Here is a 24593-nt window from a genome sequence, read left to right as displayed (position 1 = left end):
TCGTATCTTCTGATCCATTTCTATATTTCGTTGCAACTATAGAGACAAAGTGTGTTCACCTTTATTCAATGCAACACTCATCTTTCCTCACATGCCACTACTACAATTCACGTTGGTTTAATGTAAATTGACTTAGATTTTTTTTTTGGCATTTTTAATTAGTGTCAAAATAACCAATCAAAAAAATATCAATGTGAAATGATCAAAATAAACATTGAAATTAACTCACTATTTGTGGATTATTCTATAATTTTTATGCATTTATGTAGGCTTTTATATATGTTTTATCAATGCTTTAGTTTCTTGGGAAAAAATTTAGTGTGGATTAAGGCATGGACTAGCCCTAATCCCACTTTTCTTTGTACAAACACACACACACACACACACACATATGTATGTATGTATGTATACAGCTTCCCAAAAGGGAATTTGCTCTAGCTAGAGGTACTACATCAAAAGCAAATAAACTAAAGAGATAAGGGAGAAACTAGAGAAGAGTCCATCAAGCAAGATGCTAGGGAGAGACTTGAGAAGATTCCACCATCCAAGCAACATGCTACTCATCCTAAAAACATGGCTCATGCATGAGGACCTCTATACCTGCTCACTATTAGAGTCATCTCCGTCTTGTCACCCTCGTCCTCTAATTTTCCTTCCTCTTCGCTTTCACATCCCCACCACTACCTACTTCCATGTCATTTTGAGCATCTCTTCACATTTTATCACATTCTCATTCGTGCTCAACATAGAAATCGAAGGTAAGTACTCTTTTATGAAAGATGCATATCTCAAGTCACAGTCCAAAGAAATTCCATGAAAGATTCATAATTAGAGCCATAGCAGAAATGTGAAGTTTTACTTACATCAACACAACAAACAATCGCTTTTCCAAAATTTTATATTCTCTCAAGTAGGGCATTAATCGTATTGCTTTACTCCTCCTCCATGCAATCCATGTTCATAACTTGGCTCTAAAAGTACAGTACAAAATGTACGTCAAATGCATGCAATTCCAAAGCATTATTATGTTTCACCAAGAATAAAGTTTTAGAGCAAACCTTGCTACCCCATCCCAAGTGGATTGTCCCACTTTCTCCGCCCTCTAACCGCCTCATGCTTTTGTTGGTGTAAGTTTGGTGTCTTCTTGACCTCAAACTTAGCTTTCTTTCAATTCTCCTTGTGAGCCCATGTGGGCATGATTGATTCTCTTTAATTTCCCTCTAAACCAAGTCTTATCAACTATCAAATGCATGTTCCTCAAATCCCACCGAAAAATCAGCATGCAATCAATCAAGAACTTTTTTAAAGGTTGGTTGATGCTACCAATCAATCAATATTTGTTTCAATTCCAGAGTGGATATTTAATGCATATGGTTTATTATAGCCTTGCCCTTACCATCCTTTTTTTGTAAATCGTATATAGCATAAGGAAAGCTTATGGATGATTTCAAATCCACATTCTACACGCCACGCCCACCAATCGACCAATGGTGCTGCTATCTATGGATCTCTTGATCTTATGTCCTCAAAGATCCACTACATTGTCAGGAAATAGAGTCCTCTCCTTAAGATCAAGGTTTCTTAACCTTCTTTATAGTACTACCCGAGGTAGTAGAATTCCCTTTCCCACCTCTTGAACCACCAGATGCCATTCTATTAGGGGAAATCTACATATAACAGTTGCAAACTTAGAAACAATGTACATGCAACCATCCCCAAACTTAAGAACAAAGAATTTTGGATACCCAATCTTTCACAAAACCCTTTAACATTTGAAACTTAGGTTTTGCAAAAAAATATGAAAACATTCATCTTGTTAAAAATAGGAGATGCGGCAAATGTTTTCTAAAGAGAAAACTTTGAAAAGAAACTTAAAATGAAAAGAAATATTCAATTCTTGTAGAGGATGAGGTATATGAATGTGTTTGCTTTGCAAAAACTTTTTAAAAACCCCCAAAAACATGAGAAGTATGGAAAGTGAAAGCAATTTTGAAATAGGTGTGTGAATGTGGGTGCGAATCAAAAACTTAGAAAGCTTAAACACATGAAAACCATGAAAAGTAGAAGCAAATGTACCTTTTCTCCTCCTCTTTTGCTTCTTGCTTTAGCCTTCCACCTTGAATACTAGCATGGGGTGGGGGCGCAAGTGTGTTGATAGCTTGCGGGAGGAATGAGGTATGCAAATAGCAAAAGGAACAACTTAAAGATGACATGCAAATGGCACTGTCTTGGCATTTGTTGAGCATGGTAAGGCTAGATAGTTCCTTGTCAAGTATCCATAGCTCTAAACAAATTTTTGACTCTATGGATGAATGCAACTTTACATCACTCATGTTTCACCTTGTATACAAGCTCCATTCTTATGACAATAATATCCACTTTAACTAATTCATGGCACTTCCATTGAAGCCACATGGAATGTATTGATAGTTTTAATTTTTACCGAAAGTATGGCCTGTCTTTCCCCTTATTGGAAGGCCTAGTATCTCCTTAGCTCCACATGCATTCTTTAAATGAACAATAGTCAAAAAGTAGCCACTACATGTAAACATAATGAATGGTGAGACACCATCATACATAGTGAGAAATATGTACTGACCATATTTTGCACACAAATGCTAACTTAAGCATTGAGAAAGCACTTAGGAATGAAGATACTCATAGAAGTTGAATAGCTTATGGTATAATAGTGATACCCACACTAGAGGCTTGGATCCTCCTTGACTATCCCAATTTTGGATAAAAATAAGTCCAACAAGGACACAAGGGTTCTCGCATACCATGACACACCATGACTACATTCATCACGGTATGAGATGTTGATATGCATGATTCAAACCTCATTATAGACTCCTGGGACATTCTATGACCTTTTACTCCTTACATGAACTTTTGACTGTCAAAAAGGGAGTCTAAGTGTCAGGATGCTTGGTAAGATATGGTTTAACAAACTTTGATGTCAATTTTTTTTCAATTCGGAACCACAACAATACCCCTTAAGAACATGCACTTATACTAATTCATGGGCAATTCCATTTAAGGCAAATGGAATGCAATTGACCACTTTATTCTTGAAAAGTTTTACCCAAAACATGCCTACCTCCTTAGGCCCATGTGCATTTTTGAAATGAAGAATAACCAAAATGGGGCCAAAATTTGACCAACGCATGTAAGTGATAATAATTGCTTATGATGTTGGTGAGACACCATCATACCCCTTTTCGTACAAACAAGCCCACTTGAGCACCAAACAAAACACTTCGGAGATGAAAGACACTTCTAGGAAATTCAAATGGTATGAAACTTGATAGTTGAATGGATCTTTATATATACAAAATCTATCATACATAACGTCAACCTATTTGAAGCACATCGGGACCCTCTTTGACATCTTCCCCTATTTGGAGAGCTTTTTCAACTAACCATGCAAATTTCGCACAAACAAGCCCACTGGAGCGCCAAGCAAAACACTTTGGAGATGAAAGATGCCCCTAGGGGATTCAAATGGTATGAAATTTGATAGTTGAATGGATCGTTATATATACAAAATATATCATACATAACTTCAACCCCTAGGGGATTCAAATGGTATGAAATTTGATAGTTGAATGGATCGTTATATATACAAAATATATCATACATAACTTCAACCTATTTGAAGCACATCGGGACCCACTTTGACATCTTTCCCTATTTGGAGAGCTTTTTCAACTAACCATTGCACGTACCATTGCAAATCATGGTACGAGAGATGAATAGCTGTCCCTAACATTTCAAAAACCATATTAATTAACTAGTTTGGGGAGGGGGGGACCACGTATGAAAGGCATTAAAGAGGAACGGACATCTCAAAGGTGGAGGGGGATGAGGGAGGATTTGTAATTCTATTATAAGGAAAGAGGGATATAATATTACTGGTAGAGCTCACACTTGGAATGATGAAGGTTTTCAGTTCAATCTTGGTTTTGGGTTCTATGCATAAAATAAATTAAGGTATGGAGAGACATAGGCTAATTAATGCATGAATAAATTAAGCCCTAGAAAAGCATAGGTTAATTAAAGGATACATTAATTAAGCCATAGATAAACATAACTTAATTAAGCCTCCATGCACCAAAACTAATTAATTAATTGAATTTGATAAGAGAGGTGAATAGATGAATCATGGTACGAAGATGAATATACATGATTCGGATCTCAACACAAACTCCATAGTCATTTTAAGAACATTTGATCCTACCATAAAGGGGTCTATGTGGTATGCAATGTGGTATGCAACTTAGTACAATCATGGTTCAACAAATCATGATCCCAAGCTCTTCAATTTGGAACCACATCAATACCTATTTTCCTATGTTTTGCCACCTTAGATGAAAGGAAGAAGAGGTCCAACTACTATAACACTATACTTTCACCAATAGCTATTTTGAGTAACTATTATATACAATATGGATCCAATTAGACCTACACGATCTTGCATGATCATATCTACCTTCTTTGAACCACCTCGTACTTATTATTCATTTTTGGATGATGTTTATATTATATAAGGGTCCAGATTGACATTAATCACATTTTTAAGGTTCGTAACATCAATACAAGGCTACGCAAACATTGCACAAACAAAATTTCATACAAGGAAAATGTTGCATGCACATACATATCCACACACCACCACAAGCATAGCTATGTCCAATGTAAGGTCTCAAACCTATCTATATCTCAGCTAAATGTGTAGTCCAAAGATGAGATCTATGACACGCAGCACTAGAAGCTTTTAGAGATGTTTCATGATTCAAAGCAATGGAATATCATTGGACTGAATTGTTAATGCCAAAGGTTCAGGTAGAACAATAATTCTTCTGAAAACATAGGCTTATAGAATGCAACCATGGCAACCGGATTTGAAAGTGATGGGCAGCACATGTAAAGAACAGCCCATGTTGGCAAGACAAGAATCATTCACACCTTGCCTAACCCATCATACCTAGGAGGCATTGTCTTAAAATTTGTTGTGTACTTATCATCCGCAAGACTACGTTTGCTAAGACAGTCTTTCTTAAATGTCATATTGTTTATTCCACAGGGACTGCAAGCTTTGAGCAACGTTTTTCCCTGGCAGTGTCAGGACAGACTTTGCTTAATCAGACTCCACTCCATATACTTAAAACTACTTGGTTCATCATGCTCGTATGAAAGATAGCCAGTAGAAGTTGCATGATAGAAGAATTTCCCTTAGGACATTCCCCAACAAAGTGCCTACAGAATATTAAAACAAGCAGAACCATATGTTTTGTTGAAGAAAGATTCCTCCAAAATATTCTCCCACAGCACATGGGACTTTGTTTACAGAAGATGAACATCTCTTGCCTGAAGCGTATGAGAACAACAGTAACTTGCATTCAATTCTACAATGGCTCACAAACCTACTGACAGTTTTGGCAGTAGTAACGCTTGCATTCAGCCCTACTAATGACTTCACACCTACCAAAAGTTTGGGCAGATGGAAGCAGGAGTTCTATGAAGAAACCTTCTCAGGTTGAGCTGCTGCTGTACAAAATTTGAAGCCTAAGACATCAATGGAATGTAGCGAAGAAACCTTCTTAGGTTGAGCTGCTGCTGTACAAAATTTGAAGCCTAAGACATCAATGGAATGTAGCTAAAAGCAGCAGGGATTTTAAAGTAAACTTTCAGCTCTCAAGAGTCTTCAAAAACTTCGAAAGAGTATGTATATTCAAAAACTTCGAAAGAGTATGTATATTCAAGTGCCAGTTCACCTTACATGCCACTAGACATGCCACTAGACAAAGGAGATTAACCTTGATGTTGCAGATGTAAATGAAGACAATGAGACCTCATGTCACAGTGACACCTGTGGCGTCTGATTCTCGGAAGGAAGCCTGCAAGGTAACCAGTCAGCCTTGAATGAGAACTGTAAGCAAGTTGCTTTGAGAAATTACCATGAAACAAAAGTTGTATAGTCCAGAAGACTAGAATATATCCAATCCTACAATTAAATTTTATATACAAGGAGAAGAGGAACAAAGGAGAGAGAAAAAGAGACAAGGGAAGAGGAGGATTTTAAGAGACATCAAACACAGTAAAACAGCAATAAGGTTCTTTGCAAAGCTTTGCTTACTTTGTCATGAGTAGCCAAGCATAAGCTGTCATCTGGGTTTCAAAAGATTTCATAATCTCTTGGGTAAACCCAAGGCTTACTAAGCTATAACATCCCCACCGAAACAACAAAAATTATGACAGAAAAAAGCAAGATAACAAAGAAGAAACGAAGAAGAAGAAATGAGAGAGAGAGAGAGAGAGAGAGAGAGAGAGAGATTATGTTAATATATATAATTAAAACAAAAGATACACCCAGTTAACACAAGGTAGCATGGTTGCCAAATTCAAAATCCTACTTGCACCACAATGCAAGTATTATTAGGTTCCATTAAAGGAGAAATGCATTTTTGAAATCTGGTTGCATGCTTCTAGCCCTCTTTCCACACAACACCAGCAGGTTGCATGTAGATCCTTTCCAAGTGGCTCCTTCACGCTCATTTAGTTCTTTTGCAGACTTGCCTATGCTTAAGCTCTCCATGCAAGGCACAATTCCCAATATCGATAACATTGCAGGATTTGCAGTCAGCTTCCAAATAATTTTCCATAAATCCTCATTGGGAATGGGCTGAAATAGTGGCATGCACATAGGGCTATGTAATGCATTATCCCTTGAAAATAAAGTTTGGTTCCATAGCTACGATGCTCAAATCTGAAAGTACAATGGACTCATTCCCGTCAAGGCTGTCAAGCAGCTATTCATTTCAAAAGTACGATTCCCGTCTATAATTACATTCTGCAAGTGACCATGAAGGAACTGGCAAACATATTGGTGGACTCCCTGTGACACCGACATCCATGGACCTTCCTTGTTGACAAGCTGGAACAACTGCATGCAGCATAAATAAGCATAATGCCCTGATGAAAAATATGCCAAAATTTGGGGCCCAAAACCCTCAACATCACACTGCATTAGGACTGCAACTGAATCTTGGGGCTTATCTTGCTGGCCTATGTCTGCAACTTGCTGGACAAAGAGCCTTTTTAAATATTTTTGAATTTCTAGCTTAAAGGCTAGTGATATCTGCATGTTCCTAGTAGTCAACCTTGATGGACTGTACTTAATAGTCCCAAGATCACCCTCCTAGTTCAGCCTCATCCCGTGCACATGGATTTGCTTTTGCAAGTGCTACTACTACATAGCTGCAATATTTGTCACGTACTATACACGGCACGAGGACATCGTTCCAAAGTTCTGCCCTTGCATTTACAGCACTCCTATGAGGTGCCATTGTTCTCATTGTGGCTGCTAAGTCTAGAAGGCAAAGCTCCCAGGTATGCTCACCTAGTGAGCACCAGTGATGGGCATTAGGTATGGTAAAGTTGTGGCCACATCCCCCACTACATGCTTATGAATGTGTTGTGGTGCAGCTTCCAGATTAAAACTGTCATGCATATCTTGTTCTTGCTGCACAAGGTGCTGCTCCTCATTGTGTTTAAGTTTACTTTGGCATCCTTTGATATCATCTGTGTGGTCTTTGATATTTTCCCCCTTTATGGAGACCATCCAATGCTGGATACCCACCTCCTCAAAAACTGTCCTCAAAGTTTGCATGCCTAGAAGGATTGAGTCTAAGGGCATCCACATCCTTATCTTGCTGTGCATCTTCATCAATATCACAGATTTGCTCATCATTGCTTGGCACCTCATCTATCTTTTCACCCATCAGGTCTGCTTCATTGTCAAGGTTATGTAGGCTACTTTGACTATAGGCATTTGTCACCACAATGTAAATATCCTAAGTCAAAGTACAGTTGACCATTTATTTGAACATAATTAAAGAGTTTTCCATTTGTGTTAATTATGGTCAAAGAGTTCTTTTAATGGTCAGAGAATTGACTGCAATCAAAGATACTTAACTCTGGTCAAGTAAACCTGACTTCGATCGAGGAGACTTGGTTTATTACCAAGAGGGTTAACTGCGGTTAACCAGAGAACCACAGAGCTAACTACGGTCAAAGAGTGTTGACTTCGGTCAACAAGACTTGGCATGCGTCAAGAGGGTTAACTACGGTTAACCAAGATGTACCAACTTCAGTTGGAGAGTTGTGCCAACTTCGGTTGGAGAGACTTGACTATAATTAAGGCGCCTCGACCCTTGGTCAAAGCCCCTTAATTATGATCAAGGCCGTTGACTTCGGTCAACCAAAGAATAAATATATTTTTTTATATTTGTTATGTGTGCACATGTGTTCAGTGGGGATGCCCACCGCGACTAGAATTAGTCCACAATGTGTTATTTGCATGCAAAGCGCTAACAATTAATAGGTGCCATGGTGGTGCGCTTTAATTAATTGTAGGAAGAGTTATTTTCCTAAGCTCTATGAGAGCCTAACAAGAGTCTAGGAGGCGGTTCGCGTGACCAAGTGCTTCAAAGACTCCAGAGTTGCCCTTAGTGGCATGTAATTAGGAAAGTAATGTAGAGTTTGACAAGTGGCTTGTTGCCAAGAAAGGAAGCCTAAGAGCTCATGTAAGGATTTATTCAGTTGGAATTTGTAGGAACAGTTTTTCCAGGCTGAACTCTTGTACTGAGTTTTCTCTCAAGTAATAAAAACCTTCAGGGGGGTCCAGCCCGATGATTGTCCTGGGCCCTAGTGTATCTGTTGAGAGAGGGAGAGAGGGAGAGAAAACGAGTGTGTTTTGGCTATCCTTTACAGGGAAGATTTCATCATTTCTTCCATTAGTGTGCTGAATTGCCAGGGCATCATCTGAAGCAATGTATCGGTCCTGCAAACTGATATAACAGCCCCCTTGCTGGCCATATTTTTTTCCATCATGTGAGCTGTTGCTTTTATTTGAGCAGCTATCCCAACATAACCCTTTTGTAATTGCACCTATAATAGCCTGGAAACAACCCGATTTTTGTCCTGCATATTGAGGCATCTTCCACGGGTTTGAAGCATGATTTCGCTGCGTACTAGGGAGAGGCATAGCATGGCTAGGCTGCATAGCTCCTCTAGGCATCATAGCTCCAGAAGACTCTTTGAGTGGATCGATATCCTTCCCATCCCCATCGTTTTGGTGCATAGAAGGAAGCGTGGGCTGCTTTCCCATCGATTGCATTGCAATGTGTACAACCTCTCTGACCTTCTCATAAATTTGTTCGCCGATTTGTTGGCCCATCTGCTTCTCTGCCGTGCTCTGAAGCATCCATGAAGTTAGCCTTTGTGCCATCAAGCGTGTGCATTGCAAAGCTAGGAGGTATATCCTTGGGTGCTCCCGAAATGACAGCTTTTGATTCTTGCTAGTCATAGCCATTTAAGCTCCTATTTTAATTATAACACTTCTCCCCACAACATCCTTTAGTATTTGCTGCTGCAGTCACATGACAACGACCATAGTTTTGTCCTGCATCTAAAGGCATCATCCATGGCTCTGAAGCATGGGTTGGCTGCATGCTAGGGAGTAGCATAACATGGCTAGACTGCATTACAAGCATTGGCCTGACTACATTCTCCCCAGATGTTGGGTGTCTACTGTTATAGGCTTGCATAGCCTTTGGCATCACTCCCCTCGGCATCATAGCTCCAACAACAGGTTGCTCCATGGCATTTGTATCTCGATATTTAGCATAGGACATCGCTGTCAAATCTAATAGCTGAATATGTAAGGTACAACCACCATCATATATATCCCGCCCATGCATGGAATTGTGTGCTTGCAATGCACTAGCCTGTGAGGCAAAATGCATTTCTTCTTGCAGTCCACCTGAAACTTGATGCATAACAATCTTCTCAATAAGCCCAAAAGGGGGAAATACTTGATGTAACACATCCAAGGGTAATCGAAAGAATTCCCTTGGGCTGAAATCCTATTGTGCGTGCAACGTCTGCCATAAAACCTTGGCGTGGTGTAGAGAATGCATTCTGGCTGTCTGATTCGACCCCATGCTGTATAGGCTGCTTGCCTTTGTCCGGTAATGCATGTGCGACAACCTACTACCTAGCCAATCTGCTGAGACTGCTGACTAATCATCTGATGTCCCAACTCCAAAGATGTATGCTGTTGGAGCATGGAGGAGAATGTTGCAAGGAATTGAGCCTGAACAACCCGAGATGTAGGAGAGAGGGCCTGAGTGGTAGAAGGAACATTTGTACCACCAGTGGATGCACCCACTATGGAAGGCAAGGGCTCATGTTGAGCAGCCTCATCACTGTCATCAAGTGACTCAGAGGGGAACGTTGGGGTGCCATGGTGAGCTACCCGAAAGAGAGGAAGCTTGAATGTATGGCTTTCCATACAAAGAAATTCCTGAACTGATATAGTGTGTAGAACCACGAAAATGTCAATGGAGAAGCTCAAGAGAAAGGTCGATGAAGAAGCTGCAAAATGTGGCCCAAATAAGCCCAAACGGGGCTGGGAAAGGCCCCGAAATGGCTGTGAGAAAGAGGCTAGAAAAAGTGTCTTTCCTTTTTCTCTTTCTTTTTTTTTTTGGGGGGGGGTCCTAAGTCACCTAAGATAGTTGTGACAGCCCGAACCTAAGACAACTAGGGCTGTTAGGACACTGACTAAGACTAACCTAGCCCAATTGCTTAACCCTAGTTAGAACTAATCTAACCTAGCCCCAACTAACTAAACCTAAACCTAACTAAACTAACCGTGGTTGAATTCTAACCGAAGACAAAGAACCTTGTAGGCTAAGGTTTGCAGGAAGCGACGGGCGAGGCGGCGCGGCCAGGGTGATGAAAGAACACAGCGAGGGCGGCCACGAATGGCGAGCGGCATGGGCGGAGTAGATCTTGACTAGCACCATGACGGCCGAAAATGGACAAAAACGGGAGAGCTAGTAGCGGACGGAACGGGAGTGCTGGTAACAGACAGGGTGGAATAAGCTGGAGACACAACTGGCTGGTTAAACGGACAGCTTGCTTCCGATTGATTATTGGGGCGTCGGGGAACGACGGGCAGCTGATTCGGGATGCTGATTCGTTGATTCGCCTTGGTTCCCGCTAGGCCTCCGTTGCCGAGGGTGTAGCGTTAGGATTCTTATGCATCGCTGTTGCTTATCCAAGTATCACAAAGTCCCTCGTAAGGGTCACGGAACTAGCCCATGCTTCCTAGTCAACCGTCAGTCGCACTAGTACAGTGCTTGCTTGCTTTTGCTCTCATTGTGGTACAAGCTCACGTAGTTCACAATTGATTGGATGTGCCACGTTGTGCGCTGCAAACGATTCATGTTTGCCGGTTGAGTTGCTAGTGGTGAGCTAGACTTTGGTGCTGACGCTGGTGTGCTGTTGGAGTTTAGAAGGAAGATGAAAGAGGGGAAGCAACGGTGTCAAGGTCGGAGCTCACATACCAATGCAATGAAGGGGAATAGGGGCTGAATTGGTGAAGGCCAAAGATGGCAGGAGAGGAGAGGGGAGAAGAAGGAGAAGAGAGAGAGATAGGAGGGAAAGCGGTAGAGAGAGAGAGAGAGAGAGAGAGAGATTGGGGAAGAGACTAGGCAGCACTTAGGAGGAAGGGAGTGGGAGTAGATAGGATTAGATGTCACATCAAATGGTGCCCTTGTACATGAGAGGACAGTACTTATATAGTACCTCCTTATCCCTTTGGACCCCTCTATCTTGCAAACACCCCCAAGTACTAATTATCCTAACCCCCACTTACTTGACCAACTTTTGGCCTTCATTACACTATCACTCCCCCTTTTGTGCATATTGAAATGCTCTGTTGGAAAGGGGGTTCTGTCTCTCTGGGCCTCAGACGTCCAGACCTGAATCATTGATGGCAGGGCATCCCGAAATATGAGTCCTGCTCCAACTGGGTTGAAGGATTTTGTGACTCCAGTGGTGATGTCTGTATTGGTGATAGTTCAACCATCAAAGTTCGTGGTGAGGGCAACCTCGACATCATTCCCAATGGAAAAGGAGGGATGCACTCCTCTCGAGTTATGTTCGTTCCTTCTCTGGGGTTCAATCTGTTGTCTGTATATGAGACTTGCCACCTCAATACCACAAGATTGTTTGATGAAAATTTTGTGGAAGTTCGAGATAAGGCTATTGGTCAAGTGATCCAGACTGGTACATCTAGTCAGGACATTTACACCTTGTCAGCACTCTCCACAATCATGTCATCTCGTCAAGGAGACCTCTGGCATTTTCGGTTTGGTCACTTGAATGTTAATGCTCTCCAACGTGCTACTCGAGAACAAATGGTCCTCAGACTACCGGATGTGGGCAACAAGCACAGACATTGCCGATCATGTATTCAAGGCAAGCAGCACCAAGATGTGTTCCCGAAGCAGGCCTTACGTCGGGCTTCCTTCCCATTAGAGTTGGTCCATGTTAATCTCTGTGGACCCATGTCTATTGCCAGTCTTGGTGGGTCGATGACTACAGTCGGTTTATGTGGATATACTTCTTGCCCCTAAAATCTTTGGCATATTCTCGCTTCCAGGAATGGTGTGCCTTAGTTGAGGATGAATCTAACTTCCATGTCAAATCTCTTCGGTCAGACAAAGGTGGTGAATTCTGATCTCATCCATTTGAAGAGTTTTGTGTGACGAAAGGCATTCGACGGGAGTTTGCCAACACCATCACAACTTCTGAAGCAAGCGTTGTTGAACGCAAGAATCATACTGTGGTAGAGATGTCTCGGTCCATGCTTATTCATCGAGAAGTTCCTCGTTTCCTTTGGGCTGAAGCCACTGCCACGGCAGTTCACATTATGAATCGCTCTCCAATGTCTGTTGTCCCCAAGGTCACTCCTTTTGAAGCCTATTTTGGCAAGAAGCCTGACGTTTCCTATTTCCGTATATTTGGATGTGATGCCTCTCTCCGCATTCCCAAGAAGTAGAGGGGGAAGTTAGATGTTAAGTCCACTCAGACGATGTTTGTTGGATACAAGCTATCGATTGTATGACCCTTCCAGGAAAGAGATTATTCTTAGTAGGGATGTTATTTTTAATGAGCAGCTTCCATCTTCTGTCATTGATCATACCCCACCCCTTCTTCCAGCACTCGAGGACGATGATAGTAGTGATGAATCTGTGCCCTCTGTATCCCCTGCTCCAGCAGTTCCTGAGTCTTCTCCCAAGAGTGACCCTGACAGTGATCCAGATGATTTCCACCTCTCAAGGAGATTCAATGGGGTCAAGTTCTCAAAAGGTACCTTGTTGGTTGATTGAGACTCTTCGTGATTCACATGTCACTAATATTCCTTTCTTATGGCTTCGAGAGGAGGATGGACCCCCGCGATCCCATCGCAATAAGGAAAAGGTTCTAGAGGTAGTTCCACTTCAGGTTAACTATTCCTTGATGTCCCGTATCCTCAAAGACACAGAGCCTTCGAATGTCTGGGATGCCCTCTCTCAGCCTCACTGAAAGAAGACCATGGAACTGGAGTTGGATTCCATTGAGTGGACTGGCACCTGGGAGTTAGTACCCCACCCGCAACGACGTTCCATCATTGGTGTCAAATGGGTCTACAAGACCAAGTATTCCTCTGATGGCACTGTGGATAAGCACAAAGCCCGACTTGTGGCCAAAGGATACTCTCAGCGCCCTAGGATTAATTATGATGACACGTTTGCTCCTACCGCCAGGATGGCCTCTCTTCATACAGTCTTAGCAATTGCAGCTCATGAGCAATGGCCCATCTATACAATGGATGTTAAATCTGCATTTCTCAATGGTGATTTGAAGGAAGAGATCTATGTGGAGCAACCGCCTGGGTTTCCAAGACTGAAGGAATGGTTTACAGGCTCCCGAAACCTTTGTATGGACCTAAGCAGGCCCCTCGAGCTTGGAATCAGAAGATTGATGAGTTCTTTGTTCGCATAAATTTCCACCGATCCCGGGCTGATCCCAACCTGTAAATTTACCATCAAGGGAGACTTCTTTCCCTCATCATCCTGTATGTCGATGATCACAACAGCCGACCCTACTGATCGGCCTGTTGCAGACCAGGTCGGCCCTGGCAGTCGGCCGCCTACTCCCACTCTAGTCGGTCCATTAGGCTAAATAGGGCCTCCTCCCTCCCTTGTTTCTCATCTCAGTGCACACTTGTGCAGCCACCAGTGGAGGGTGTTTCTCAAGCAGTAGAGGAGGTTTTCCCGAGAAGGCCCTCCTTTACCTCTTGGATGTGGGCATAAGAAAGAGGCACTTGCTGTTCCCTTCTGCTCTCAAACTTGCTGATCTGCTGGATACATAATGAGGCCAAGAGGCCTCTCTTGTATAGGGCACAAGACCTTCCAAACCAACCAACCCAGCAGCCCCAAAATGGCCGACTGCTGGCAGACTTTCTGGCCCCTCCACTGACCCCCTTGGGTTTGTATAAACCAACCAGGTCGGGGGGTTTACCAGCCTGCTTGCTGGCCTCTGCATCCTGCTGCCATTCTAGTGCACATTGATGTCCCCCTAGCCCATCTTTCAAATCACACATAAGCTTTGTGCAATTTAAGGGCTTCTTAAAAGACTTTCGTGGAGAGTGCTAGGTATTTATTTTAAAGGCACTCTAAAATCAAGGTCTTTTCCAATCTCAAGAAGACGTTGAACAACTTTTGGTGGCTAGTACCATTGTACGGCCAAAGGGCTATGGCCTATGGTTAGGCCTAAGTTTAAGCAATAGTTTTAAGGGGTGCATTGGTAAGGGCCAAAGAGGGGATAAGTAAAGGAAGTCCTTAATTGGACGAGTGCCACTCTAAGAGTCCCAAAAGGCAATCATTGGGCTTAGGGGTGGGTTCTAGAAAGCTCCATCTCTCTTAAGAGATTGAGAGAGAAGAAACCACAAGAAGGGAGAACCTGAAGCTGGGTGGAATCAAAAGAGAAGCTCTCTATGCTTGGCACCGAGTGGCGAGGCGTCGCAAGGGTGGTCCGCCCCTCGCGGGGCGGCAGTTTGCAGACGAATCGCCCGGAGGTCTCGACACCTTGGTTCCAATCTCCATACTGCCTGTCGTAATCGGTCATAGCTTGGCAAGACTTTCTACAATGCTTCTTGTGATTGGCTTATCAATAGCATTGTTGAGGTAGGTGGAGCCAAAAGAAAAACGAAGAGGAGTCTTCCATACCTCCACAACTACAGTACATAATCGAAGGACATCGTTCCACTTTGTCAATTTCCACAAAGCACTCCACCAAATGCCCTGAAATATGCCGATTACTCAATAAAATACTCAGGCATGATTGCATTAAGCTATTGCAGATAATGCAATTGACAAGTTTACAACTTTCCCGAATAGATACTGGAATGTGAGTAAAAGGGGCATTGACCTGCTCAGAAGTGTTTGGCCCATGATTGCAGACCTAGGGTTCCTATTGGTAGACAAGGCCTCAAAATTACTCTATTAGGAATGGTGTACTTGAATGACTACTATTACCCGGCTCTAAAAGCATTTACATACTTCTACAATCATACATAATTAGATTTTGGAAACCTAGTTCCTCTCCCACCACCCAAAAAAGGTGAGCGCTTCTACTGACTGAATACGTACATGGACTTGGGAATGGCATCCTGTGTTTTAAGCCAAATAAACACTACTTTCACACAATGCAGCCATGGGGAGAAGTGTTCATTTCAAAAATCGTCAAACCAAACTGAAAGACGAGAATGAAAGGCCACTAGATGGTTATGGGATGCTGATAAAAAATCATCAACATCAATTTCCCAGTAGCTCTTTACGGTGAACCTTAGGCAGCTGTCAAAGTTATATAACCCTTCCTAAATCCAAATTTGGATTTGAATCAGGTATTAAAAGAAAGCAGTCCCACTCCAAAGAAACCATGATATACAATTTTAAACAAATACGAGAAAAGCTCTTACTTGTGTTCTGCTGGATTGGGCAAAGCCTCATACACAATGGTGGTAACTGCATTTCTTTTCATCTGGGAAAGTGCAGGAATTCTTAGATTTAGTTGGCAGGTTTCAGTAAAACCATACTAATGGAATTCCAGATGGAAATAGAATACCTCTGTTGCCTCCCCTTTCAATCCAACAAAGGAAATACTAGTCACCGGGGCTCCAAAGTTCTGAGGGAAATGCAAGATGAGGCTCGCCACACCCTGAAACCTAGCATACCTGCACTCTTTGAGATTACCAAAATCAGTCATCTGCCAAACTATGTTTGTTATTCAAATTCTACATTGCAATGACATTCCTCACAAATAATTGGCAACCTTGTCTGATACTCCAGCTCTCCATGAAAATTCTCAGCCAGGTCCCATTCCTGTAACCATGAAGCACACATGAATAACATAGAAGACAAGTATGAAGAGGCACTAATCCCTCAATGGTTAAATATTTTAAATTAGAAATTACCTGGACAGGGCTCAGATCAGCAACACTTGAAAAGTCTATATCTTCCCGATTGATGAATCTGTAGGAGAAAATATCAAATCTTTAAAGCACGTCACATGCAGTCCTCATTCTCAGATCGCATACTTGGAGTTCTTTTGAAATCCCAACAAAGCACTTGAAATATATCTCTATAACATGTTATTTGCCACAATTAGCAAAGCACTCAAAAATGGACCTCCACCACTTTCACATTCAACCAAAATCAGAACCAACAAGATAAGTAGCCTTCCTTAACTGGAATGAAGTAACCCTCTTCATCAATGCAATAAGACAATTGTTGCTTTAAACGCACTGTAAGAGTGAAGTCAATATTAAACAGTGAAGTCAATATTAAACTTAGCCAAGCTCCAACAAATCGTGGTGAGGGCATGCATCCTTTATTTTTACAAAAGCTGCACAAATACCAAGAGCACCATCTATACAAGAGAAGAGGAAGCATGAAGTGCACTTACCAATCGCCTTCTAGCCATAAAGAGGAATTTGAGGGAGGACATGCAAGGCCCAAGAGCAGAGGGCAACATGATCCCAGAGGAAAGGCAGGTGGGGGGTGCGGGTGGTCTATCTCTATTCGCACTTAGCCTTGGTATGGCCTTGTAGGCTAGTTAGGACATTTCGTCCTAGCCTTGATCAACCAATTGACTTTGGGGCCATATAGTGGCCACACTTTAATTTCTCATTATCCATTTGCAACTACTTCGTTTTCCCTCAGCTGATGTCTGCTCCTTGCATTCCTTTTGCACTCGATTGCTCCCCGCACCCAACGGTGGTATCAAAGTAGCTTCTGGATCCAGCCTGCTCTCCCCGTGCACATCTGCAGCAATTTGTTGTGGGTACTCTTCCACGCAATCTCGAATAGCCTCACACTGCTTCAGCAACCTTTGACAGCTTAGCCCTATGACCAAAGGGAACAAATCATCGACGCCCACTTCAGTCGTCAGCTTCAACTCAATGCCGCCTTACGATGCTGCATTGTCAATCTTCTCATATGTTGTCCGTACATATTTTTACCGTACCTACTCAACCTATGCAATCCCTACGTCAGCGTCTGTATGATAACTACGTCAACATCGGGACAATTTGCTGAAGTTGCTCGTACAACCATCACTATTGCCAATCGTCATACAACCATACAATCGTGACAAAATCGCTGACTGAATGTGCCATACGATTTGCATATGTGCAGCTTTTTGGAGATTTGACTGTACAATGTACGATTGGCACAAATCTGACGTACAAGCATCAATCTACAAATCAGCCGTATACACCAGAAGGTGGTCATATGATTTGAATGTACAAACGTTCATTAAGTCGAATCTATCGTACAATTGTCATTTGAACACTCTATACATAGCTTAATTTTCGATCTAGAGCGATACCTATCAAACTTGGCACAATTTGGGTCATTCTGTGTACATTGACAAATTTGCAGTTATTTGAGGCTTTTCTTGATTTCGCCCTCTTTTTGGTGCTGAACAAATTGGGGCTTTTGCAATTGGGCTGCAATTTTGCAATAGAAAAGGCACTTGGCAGCTTTTCTTGCATTTTTTCACTCAGTGTGAGTGAAATTTCAAACATTTGCTAGATTTAATCTGATTTGGTAGATTTTGGGCATTTTTGAGGCAGGCTGCAATTTATTGCAGACATTGCATGCAGGAGCATTGGTATTGGCTTGAAATTGCAGCACATTGAGTCACATTTGCAAGTTGCAGTACAATTTGGGGCTTTTCAAATTTGCTCTCTTTTTGGCAAAATCGCCCTCTCTAAATTGGGGGCTTTTGCTCAATTTGATATTACTTGCAGTGAATTTTGCTTGATACATCCAAATTTGGGTTTGATTTGCATTTGCTTTTGATTTGGGTACTTTGCCTTCAAAATTTGGGGCTTTTGCCTCCTGTGCACTCCACTTGGCTCTCGTGCCCCTACACATTGTACTCAGATTTGCCTTGGACAGATCTACAGACATTTGCCCTTTGCTTTGGGCTGGTCATTTGCAGGACAGCTCTTTGCAGGAGGGGTTCTTTGATTGAATAGACATTTTTTGGCAGGTCACTTTTGGCGACAGATTGTGCATTTTGCTCAGTGTTTGAGCACCCTACTTGGCATTTACATTTGCAGAGGTTTTGCTGTCATTTTTGGGTTGGCGTTTGTAGATTTGCAGTCAGCTATGGAGCAACTAGCTCATTGCATTGTAGCCTTGAGGCTTTGACATTTGCATGTCATTTTCTTTTGGGGATTCTCTTTTGCAATGGCTCACCATCAGTCTCTTGGAATGCTTGCCCATGAAGACAAGGTTGATGGTACCAACTGCAGCCACTTTTGCCACTTCTGCTTCATCTACCACTACTCCCACAGTGTCTGCCACAGACCCTCCAACACCCAAACAGATTCATTGGGCTCAGAGAGATGCACAAGCACATGCAATGATTGCTATGAATAGCATGAGGGAGGTTGTAACTCACATTCAGTCTTGCAAGACAACCAAGGATGCATGGGATACTTTGGCCAGTCTTATCAGATCCACAAAATGGGGCCCGGGTTGCCTATATAAGCAAGCAGTTGGATAATGTTAAGATGAACGAAGCACACAGCATGGATGCCTATCTCACCAAGATTAAGGATTTTAGAGAGCAATTCATCAATGTTGATGAGATTGTACCAGATTCATAGGTAGTGTCTACAACAATTGATGGGCTCCCTGACTCATACTAGGGATTCGCTACGACACTGAGGCTAGTGGCCATGGTAACCCCAACCACTATAGCTTTAATCAGCTTGTTGCCCTACTACTGCAAGAGGAGCAAAGCTGCTCCAACCAGGCTGCCTCCATTCATGCAGATCAAGCTTTTGCTACAGATTACAAAGGCAAAGGTAAAGGCGGTAAAAATTTCAGCAAGCCCAAACCTTCTAGCACTTCATCTACTTATGTCACATCTGATGGGAAGAAAAAATCAAAGCGCTGTAATTATTGCAGGAAGCCCAGTCATGACATCACAAAACGTCGCAAGCGAATTTCTTCATAAAAGAAAAAACAACAAGAGGTCTTGCTGTCACAAATGCTCCTGCTGCCCCTGCATGAGGCAGCAAACATGGCTCATGCTAAGTGGGCATTTGTTGTGACATGTCAATACCATCCCGAGAAGCATGCTTCAGCCTCATTGGTTTCAGATTCTTTGTCAGATTGGTATGTTGACAGCAGTGCATCTAAGCACGTCGATTCCTGCAATTCTCTCTTTCAATCGTTTGTGGCTGCACCACGTCGTGGCACTGTCACTTGTGCCAATAATGCATCCTATACCGTGAAGGGGATTGGCCAGGTTGATGTCACTATTGTGTCGGGGGATACAATCACACTTCTGGAAGTGCTTTATATCCCAGGTATCAAAAAGAATATATTTTCTATCTCAGCCATCTCCCTAAATGGATTCAGGGTTCTTTGTAATAGTTATCATTGTGCCATATATGACAACAAGTATGACGATTGCATTGTACTCATTGGGTCACTTTCCAGTGGGTTATACCATCTTGATTCCTATGAAAAACACCCAGCTATTGAAGCAAATTTGGTCTCTGAATCTGTCATTTCAGATTCACATTTGTGGCATGAGAGTTTGGGGTATCTGAATTACAAAATTCTAGTAAGAATGCATTCAAAGGATATGGTGGTAAACCTCCCACCCATGCATGCACCTGCCCAACATATTTGTGAAGGCTGCTTATTGGACAAAATGCATCGGTTCTCATTTCCGAAAGATGAGGCCGTTGGTGCATCTAGGAAATTGAATCTCATGCATAGTGATGTATGCGGGCCGATGCAAACAACATCATTTGGGGGTGACTTATTCTACTCCACTCTTGTGGATGACTTCACCAGATTCCCTTGGCTTTATGGCATGAAGGCCAAGTTAGATGTCTTCTCTTGTTTCAAGCGCTTTCTTGCCATAGCTGAGAATAAAAATGGGAACAAACTCTTGACTCTCTGCACTGACAAGGGGGGTGAGTATATGTCCAGTGAATTTTCTGCTTTTTTAGCAGCCCGGGGCATAATTCATCAGTGCACAATGCCATACACTCCGCAACAGAATGTGCTTGCCGAGGGTAAAAATCCAACAGAAGTGAAAATGGGAAGATGCATGCTTAAGCGCAAGTCTTTGCCAAATAAATCCTAGTTGGATGCCATTATGTGTTCCAACTATGTGCTCAACACAGTACCCACACCGGCATTGAAGACCATTACTCCCTACAAAGCATGGACTGGCCAAAAGCTTGTGATTTCCCACATGCGAGTGTTTCAGTCATTGGCATATATGCACATGTTCCATCTCAGCTGATGGCATAAGCTAGAGGATAAGGCCATCAAATGCATTTCATTGGCTACAGCTCACAGAGCAAAAGATATCAGTTGTATCAGCCTAGCACAGGGAAGGTTATCATCAGCAAAGATGTTTTTGCTGAGAATGTTGCTTAACCTTGGCTGGACTGTGAAAGACAGCCATCTGTTGAAGCCTCTAATGTATTTCATGCCATACTGCCCTTCACCGCTTCAAATGACGCTTTGTAGAATCCAGCTCCAAATGCTTCTAGTAGCTCAAGCACCCTCCTGTTGCATGTTCAGCCTGATTTCAGCCACATGATGATCATGCTATTAAATAGGCAGCTACAGAGGAACGGGCTGTCATTAGACGGCAGAAACGAGTTCCAAGGTGGCTCTTGGATACTCTGTGGGACAGCAAGCAAGCTGAGCCCTTGGCTGCCCACTCCAAAGGTGGTCAAAAACAAATGGATGCCAATTTGCTTCATGTTGCTTTGATTGCTACAGCCTGCCTTTTTCTCATAAGGATGCATTTGATAGCAGAGAATGGATGGATGCCATAAAAGCTGAGCTTGATTCCATTCATTCAAATGGCACATGGGAGTTGTGTGTGACTTGCCAGCAAAAGCAAGCGTGCCATAGGCACTAAGTGGGTCTACAAATTGAAGCGAAAAGCTTAAACCGCTACAAAGCCTGCCTTGTTGCGAAAGGCTATGCCCAGCAACCTGGCATTGACTTTAAGGAGACATTCGCTCCCACTTCACGCATCATGACCATTCGCTGCATCATTTCTCTTCCATCCCATAGGCACTGGGAGGTCCACTAGCTGGACATTAAGACCACTTTCCTTCATGAGGGTTTACTGGAAGTTCTGAAAATCAGGTATGCAAGCTGAAAAAGGCCCTCTACGGTTTGAAGCAGGCACCACAGGCATGGTATGAGAAGATTCCTTTTTGCTATGCCTTGGATTTCAAAACAGTCCTATAGAGGCCACTCTTTATGTCCAGAAGAATGAATCAGAATTTCTGATTTTAATTCTTTATGTGGATGACATGCTTATCACTAGGCCACACACTCAGAAAATTGCAGATTTCAAGCCATATTTGTAGAAATCATTTGCAATGTCAGATATGGGCTGATTGCACTACTATGGGAGGTGCCCATCTAATTTCCAACAGTTTAAATGTGCAAATACATCCATATGAGCTTTTTAGGATTCTAGGTGATCTCCCATGGTTGGCATAGTATCTAGCTTTTTTTGAGCACTCCAAATACTAGGCCATTACTTGCATATCAAGCAAAGCAATCCGCAGCTGCCTTGCTTTCTTAAAGCTATGCATGGCCTCTACACATACCCATATATAAACATGAAAGGACCAAACTCTATGACTAAATGCATACTACTGCAGTGTGGAAAACATATGCTGGAAGCATATACTCCAAAGTAAATGTAGTTTTCTCAAGTCGACCATCCAATTTATAATAATCTGCTGCACTCATCCTTTGGTGGAATTTCAAGCTTTTTAACTAAAGTTTGGAGTAAGCTTAGAATCATGATCACACGCTATATCTCCGGGCAACAAACCATAAAGCTTGAACAGTTCCTCTGCCACCCTTTTAACATAGGATGACCTCAATCCATAAAGACAAGGTAGAAACATATACTTCTACTTGCAAAAACACAATCTAATAATATGTTGTGCCATTGACGTGAGTAAAGATACACTTGCTCATATCAATAAACCATAAATTCAAGATATGCAGGCTGAATTTCCATCATCATACAACGGGCATTTACAAAACAGCATAAATCATTCGAGACCATATGCCTTCAAACCACAAAGATCCGAGACAAATAATCTAGGTATATTTGTTGATAGCATCTTGGTGAACTGTACTTTTGCCCTAAACAGTTCATTTTTGTTAGATGTTCCATGATAGGATCACCTTCTTCGATCAAGCAATTGTCAGGTTCAAGCAAAGACAACAATATGAAAGTTTTGGTTGAATGAAGCTGTATTCGAGAGGTTTTTCCCTACAACTACCACTCTGAATGCGAGGTCAAGTCTAACTGAATTCCAAAAAAGGAGTCTCCTCTTGATACTCTTTGAGAGCGCATGTGTGATGCCAATGTGAATTCATTTTGTTGCGTTATGTGTGGGTCCTTAATACGTCACCGCAAACCCCTCATGAGAGAGTCATCTTTCCTTTTTTTCCTCTATTTCTCTCCTTCCACCTTGAAGTTCTCTCTAGAACTCTCTCCCTAGCCCAGCACTTGGCACTTGGCCATCTACTTGGTGCCATGTGTCTCACAAGGGACCCCTTCCTTTAAAGCCCTCTCTTGGGCTTCATTATGCACCTCCTCAATAATGCCTAGGCCTACATAAATATCACCAGAAAAATCTTGCACATCATCCATTCCCATCTCATATACACGTGACCTGAAAGAAACCATCTAAAAGCATGTGTAACTTAAAACCAGGTAAGGATTGCAAACTAAAGCAAGGGTTCAAGGACATACGCACGCATTTTTGATGGACTCCTACCCTCTGCACCACCAATGACGGAAATGCTTTTGATCTTCACATCGCATGTGAAGCTGTAGCAAGAATACACAAAATATTGGTTAGATGTACATGAGACAAAAGATGCAATACACAAAAAGTAATTTTGATTCTATCATGATTCATAACAATTATCTTGGCGAACTGTATGGGGTGATAGGATGAAAATTAGTAAGCATCCTTACGGTATGAAAAGTAAAAGTTCAGGATCGTCATCATTACTATCCAAACAGGCCTGCCAAAAAAGATCCAAAAGAACAACTTCATTCACCCACGATACTTCGAAACAAGAAGCTACTAGTTTATACAAGCATTCTTTTGGTCTTAAATTTAAATGTAGTCCTTGACGTATATTCCACACAGTCCATTAGTTCCTGTAATGGAAAACGCTTCCATGAACGAAAGCTAGAACTAAAGAGAATATATCATCAAATGTGATTCCAAGTCCTCACTCAACTCAGCCCCAGCATAAGTGAATAAATCCATTCAATTTCTTGGTTTAGACTCCTTAAAGAAAGTCCAGGTAAGGAAGCTGGGCAGGTAAGCTAAATGAGAAGGCTAATCAAAAAGTAGTACCATATTCTCTTCATCCAAGCTACAACTGCTTGTGAAGACTATGATTTCATTTTATTCAATCCCAAAACAAGCAATTCTAAACAAAAATTGCTTAGACAATCTAGCTGATAGGGCAATGCACCACTGAAAATGTAAAACAAGACTTCTAATAATGGTATAACATGTTGACATTCCACCATAACAATGGCAAAGGAACAGATTCCCACTTCAACTTGCATCCTTAACACAGATAAGGGAAGTACTTATTGAAAGTAAGCGGTTTAATGCATGCAGAAAAATGAGCATGGTGAAGCAAACATCAGCTGCTCGTACCTTGCACTAACACAAAGATCTAAGAGACTGCTATAAAAATTATCAAAAAACCAACAACATTCTCCCCTTGACATACATTGGCATTGCATCTTAACATTCACCTTTCCTTGATTGAAAAGTTCACACAGATCACCGATGCACTTCAATACTGCTATACCTAAAAGAAGAATACAAGAAAGGTGGCATCTCCATCATGTCAATGGTTCTGAAAGTAAAACTTTATTTCCTATGGGCCTTCATTGTACCTAGCCAAACATAAAATCAGCAATACTAGAAAATTCTGAAAGTTAAATAGGTCCTTACAGTTGAGTTGTCCAGCCGATGCTCCCAGCTTTTAAAGACATTTTTTGCACTCCCTTCAACAGCTTCATTTAAAGCCAAAACCTGGAGCGCATTTTCAATTTTCAGATTCCATATATTT

The 24593-nt window shown here is 42.0% G+C and overlaps 1 protein-coding gene across 4 annotated transcripts in view; it reads right to left on the bottom strand.

Moving 5' to 3' along the window:
* Positions 1 to 5269: 5269 nt before the first annotated feature.
* LOC147901123 (PITH domain protein (DUF1000)) overlaps positions 5270 to 24593 on the bottom strand; it is a 46308-nt gene continuing 26984 nt past the window's right edge. The window contains exons 2-10 of one of the 4 annotated variants that reach the window (XR_015541132.1): positions 24476 to 24556; positions 23470 to 23519; positions 23242 to 23319; positions 16373 to 16430; positions 16231 to 16280; positions 16024 to 16132; positions 15878 to 15939; positions 5626 to 5900; positions 5270 to 5547 (exon numbers count right to left, since the gene is read on the bottom strand). Coding sequence is in view for 3 of the 4 variants with exons in the window: in XM_087375772.1 (XP_087231898.1) it covers positions 5861 to 5900; positions 15878 to 15939; positions 16024 to 16132; positions 16231 to 16280; positions 16373 to 16430; positions 23242 to 23319; positions 23470 to 23519; positions 24476 to 24556 (528 nt within the window). In the remaining variant the exon portion in view is untranslated. Of the gene's footprint in view, positions 5901 to 15873; positions 15940 to 16023; positions 16133 to 16230; positions 16281 to 16372; positions 16431 to 23241; positions 23320 to 23469; positions 23520 to 24475; positions 24557 to 24593 lie in introns of those variants that run through there. The other 3 variants (XM_087375772.1, XM_087375775.1, XM_087375773.1) reach the window with 3 other exon arrangements.

Source organism: Dipteris shenzhenensis, chromosome 6 (genome assembly GCF_047967505.1).
Source record: "Dipteris shenzhenensis isolate YYH24624 ecotype China chromosome 6, Dip_SZ_1.0, whole genome shotgun sequence".
Taxonomy (NCBI): domain Eukaryota; kingdom Viridiplantae; phylum Streptophyta; class Polypodiopsida; order Gleicheniales; family Dipteridaceae; genus Dipteris; species Dipteris shenzhenensis.
This window is presented reverse-complemented; position numbering and strand designations above follow the sequence as displayed.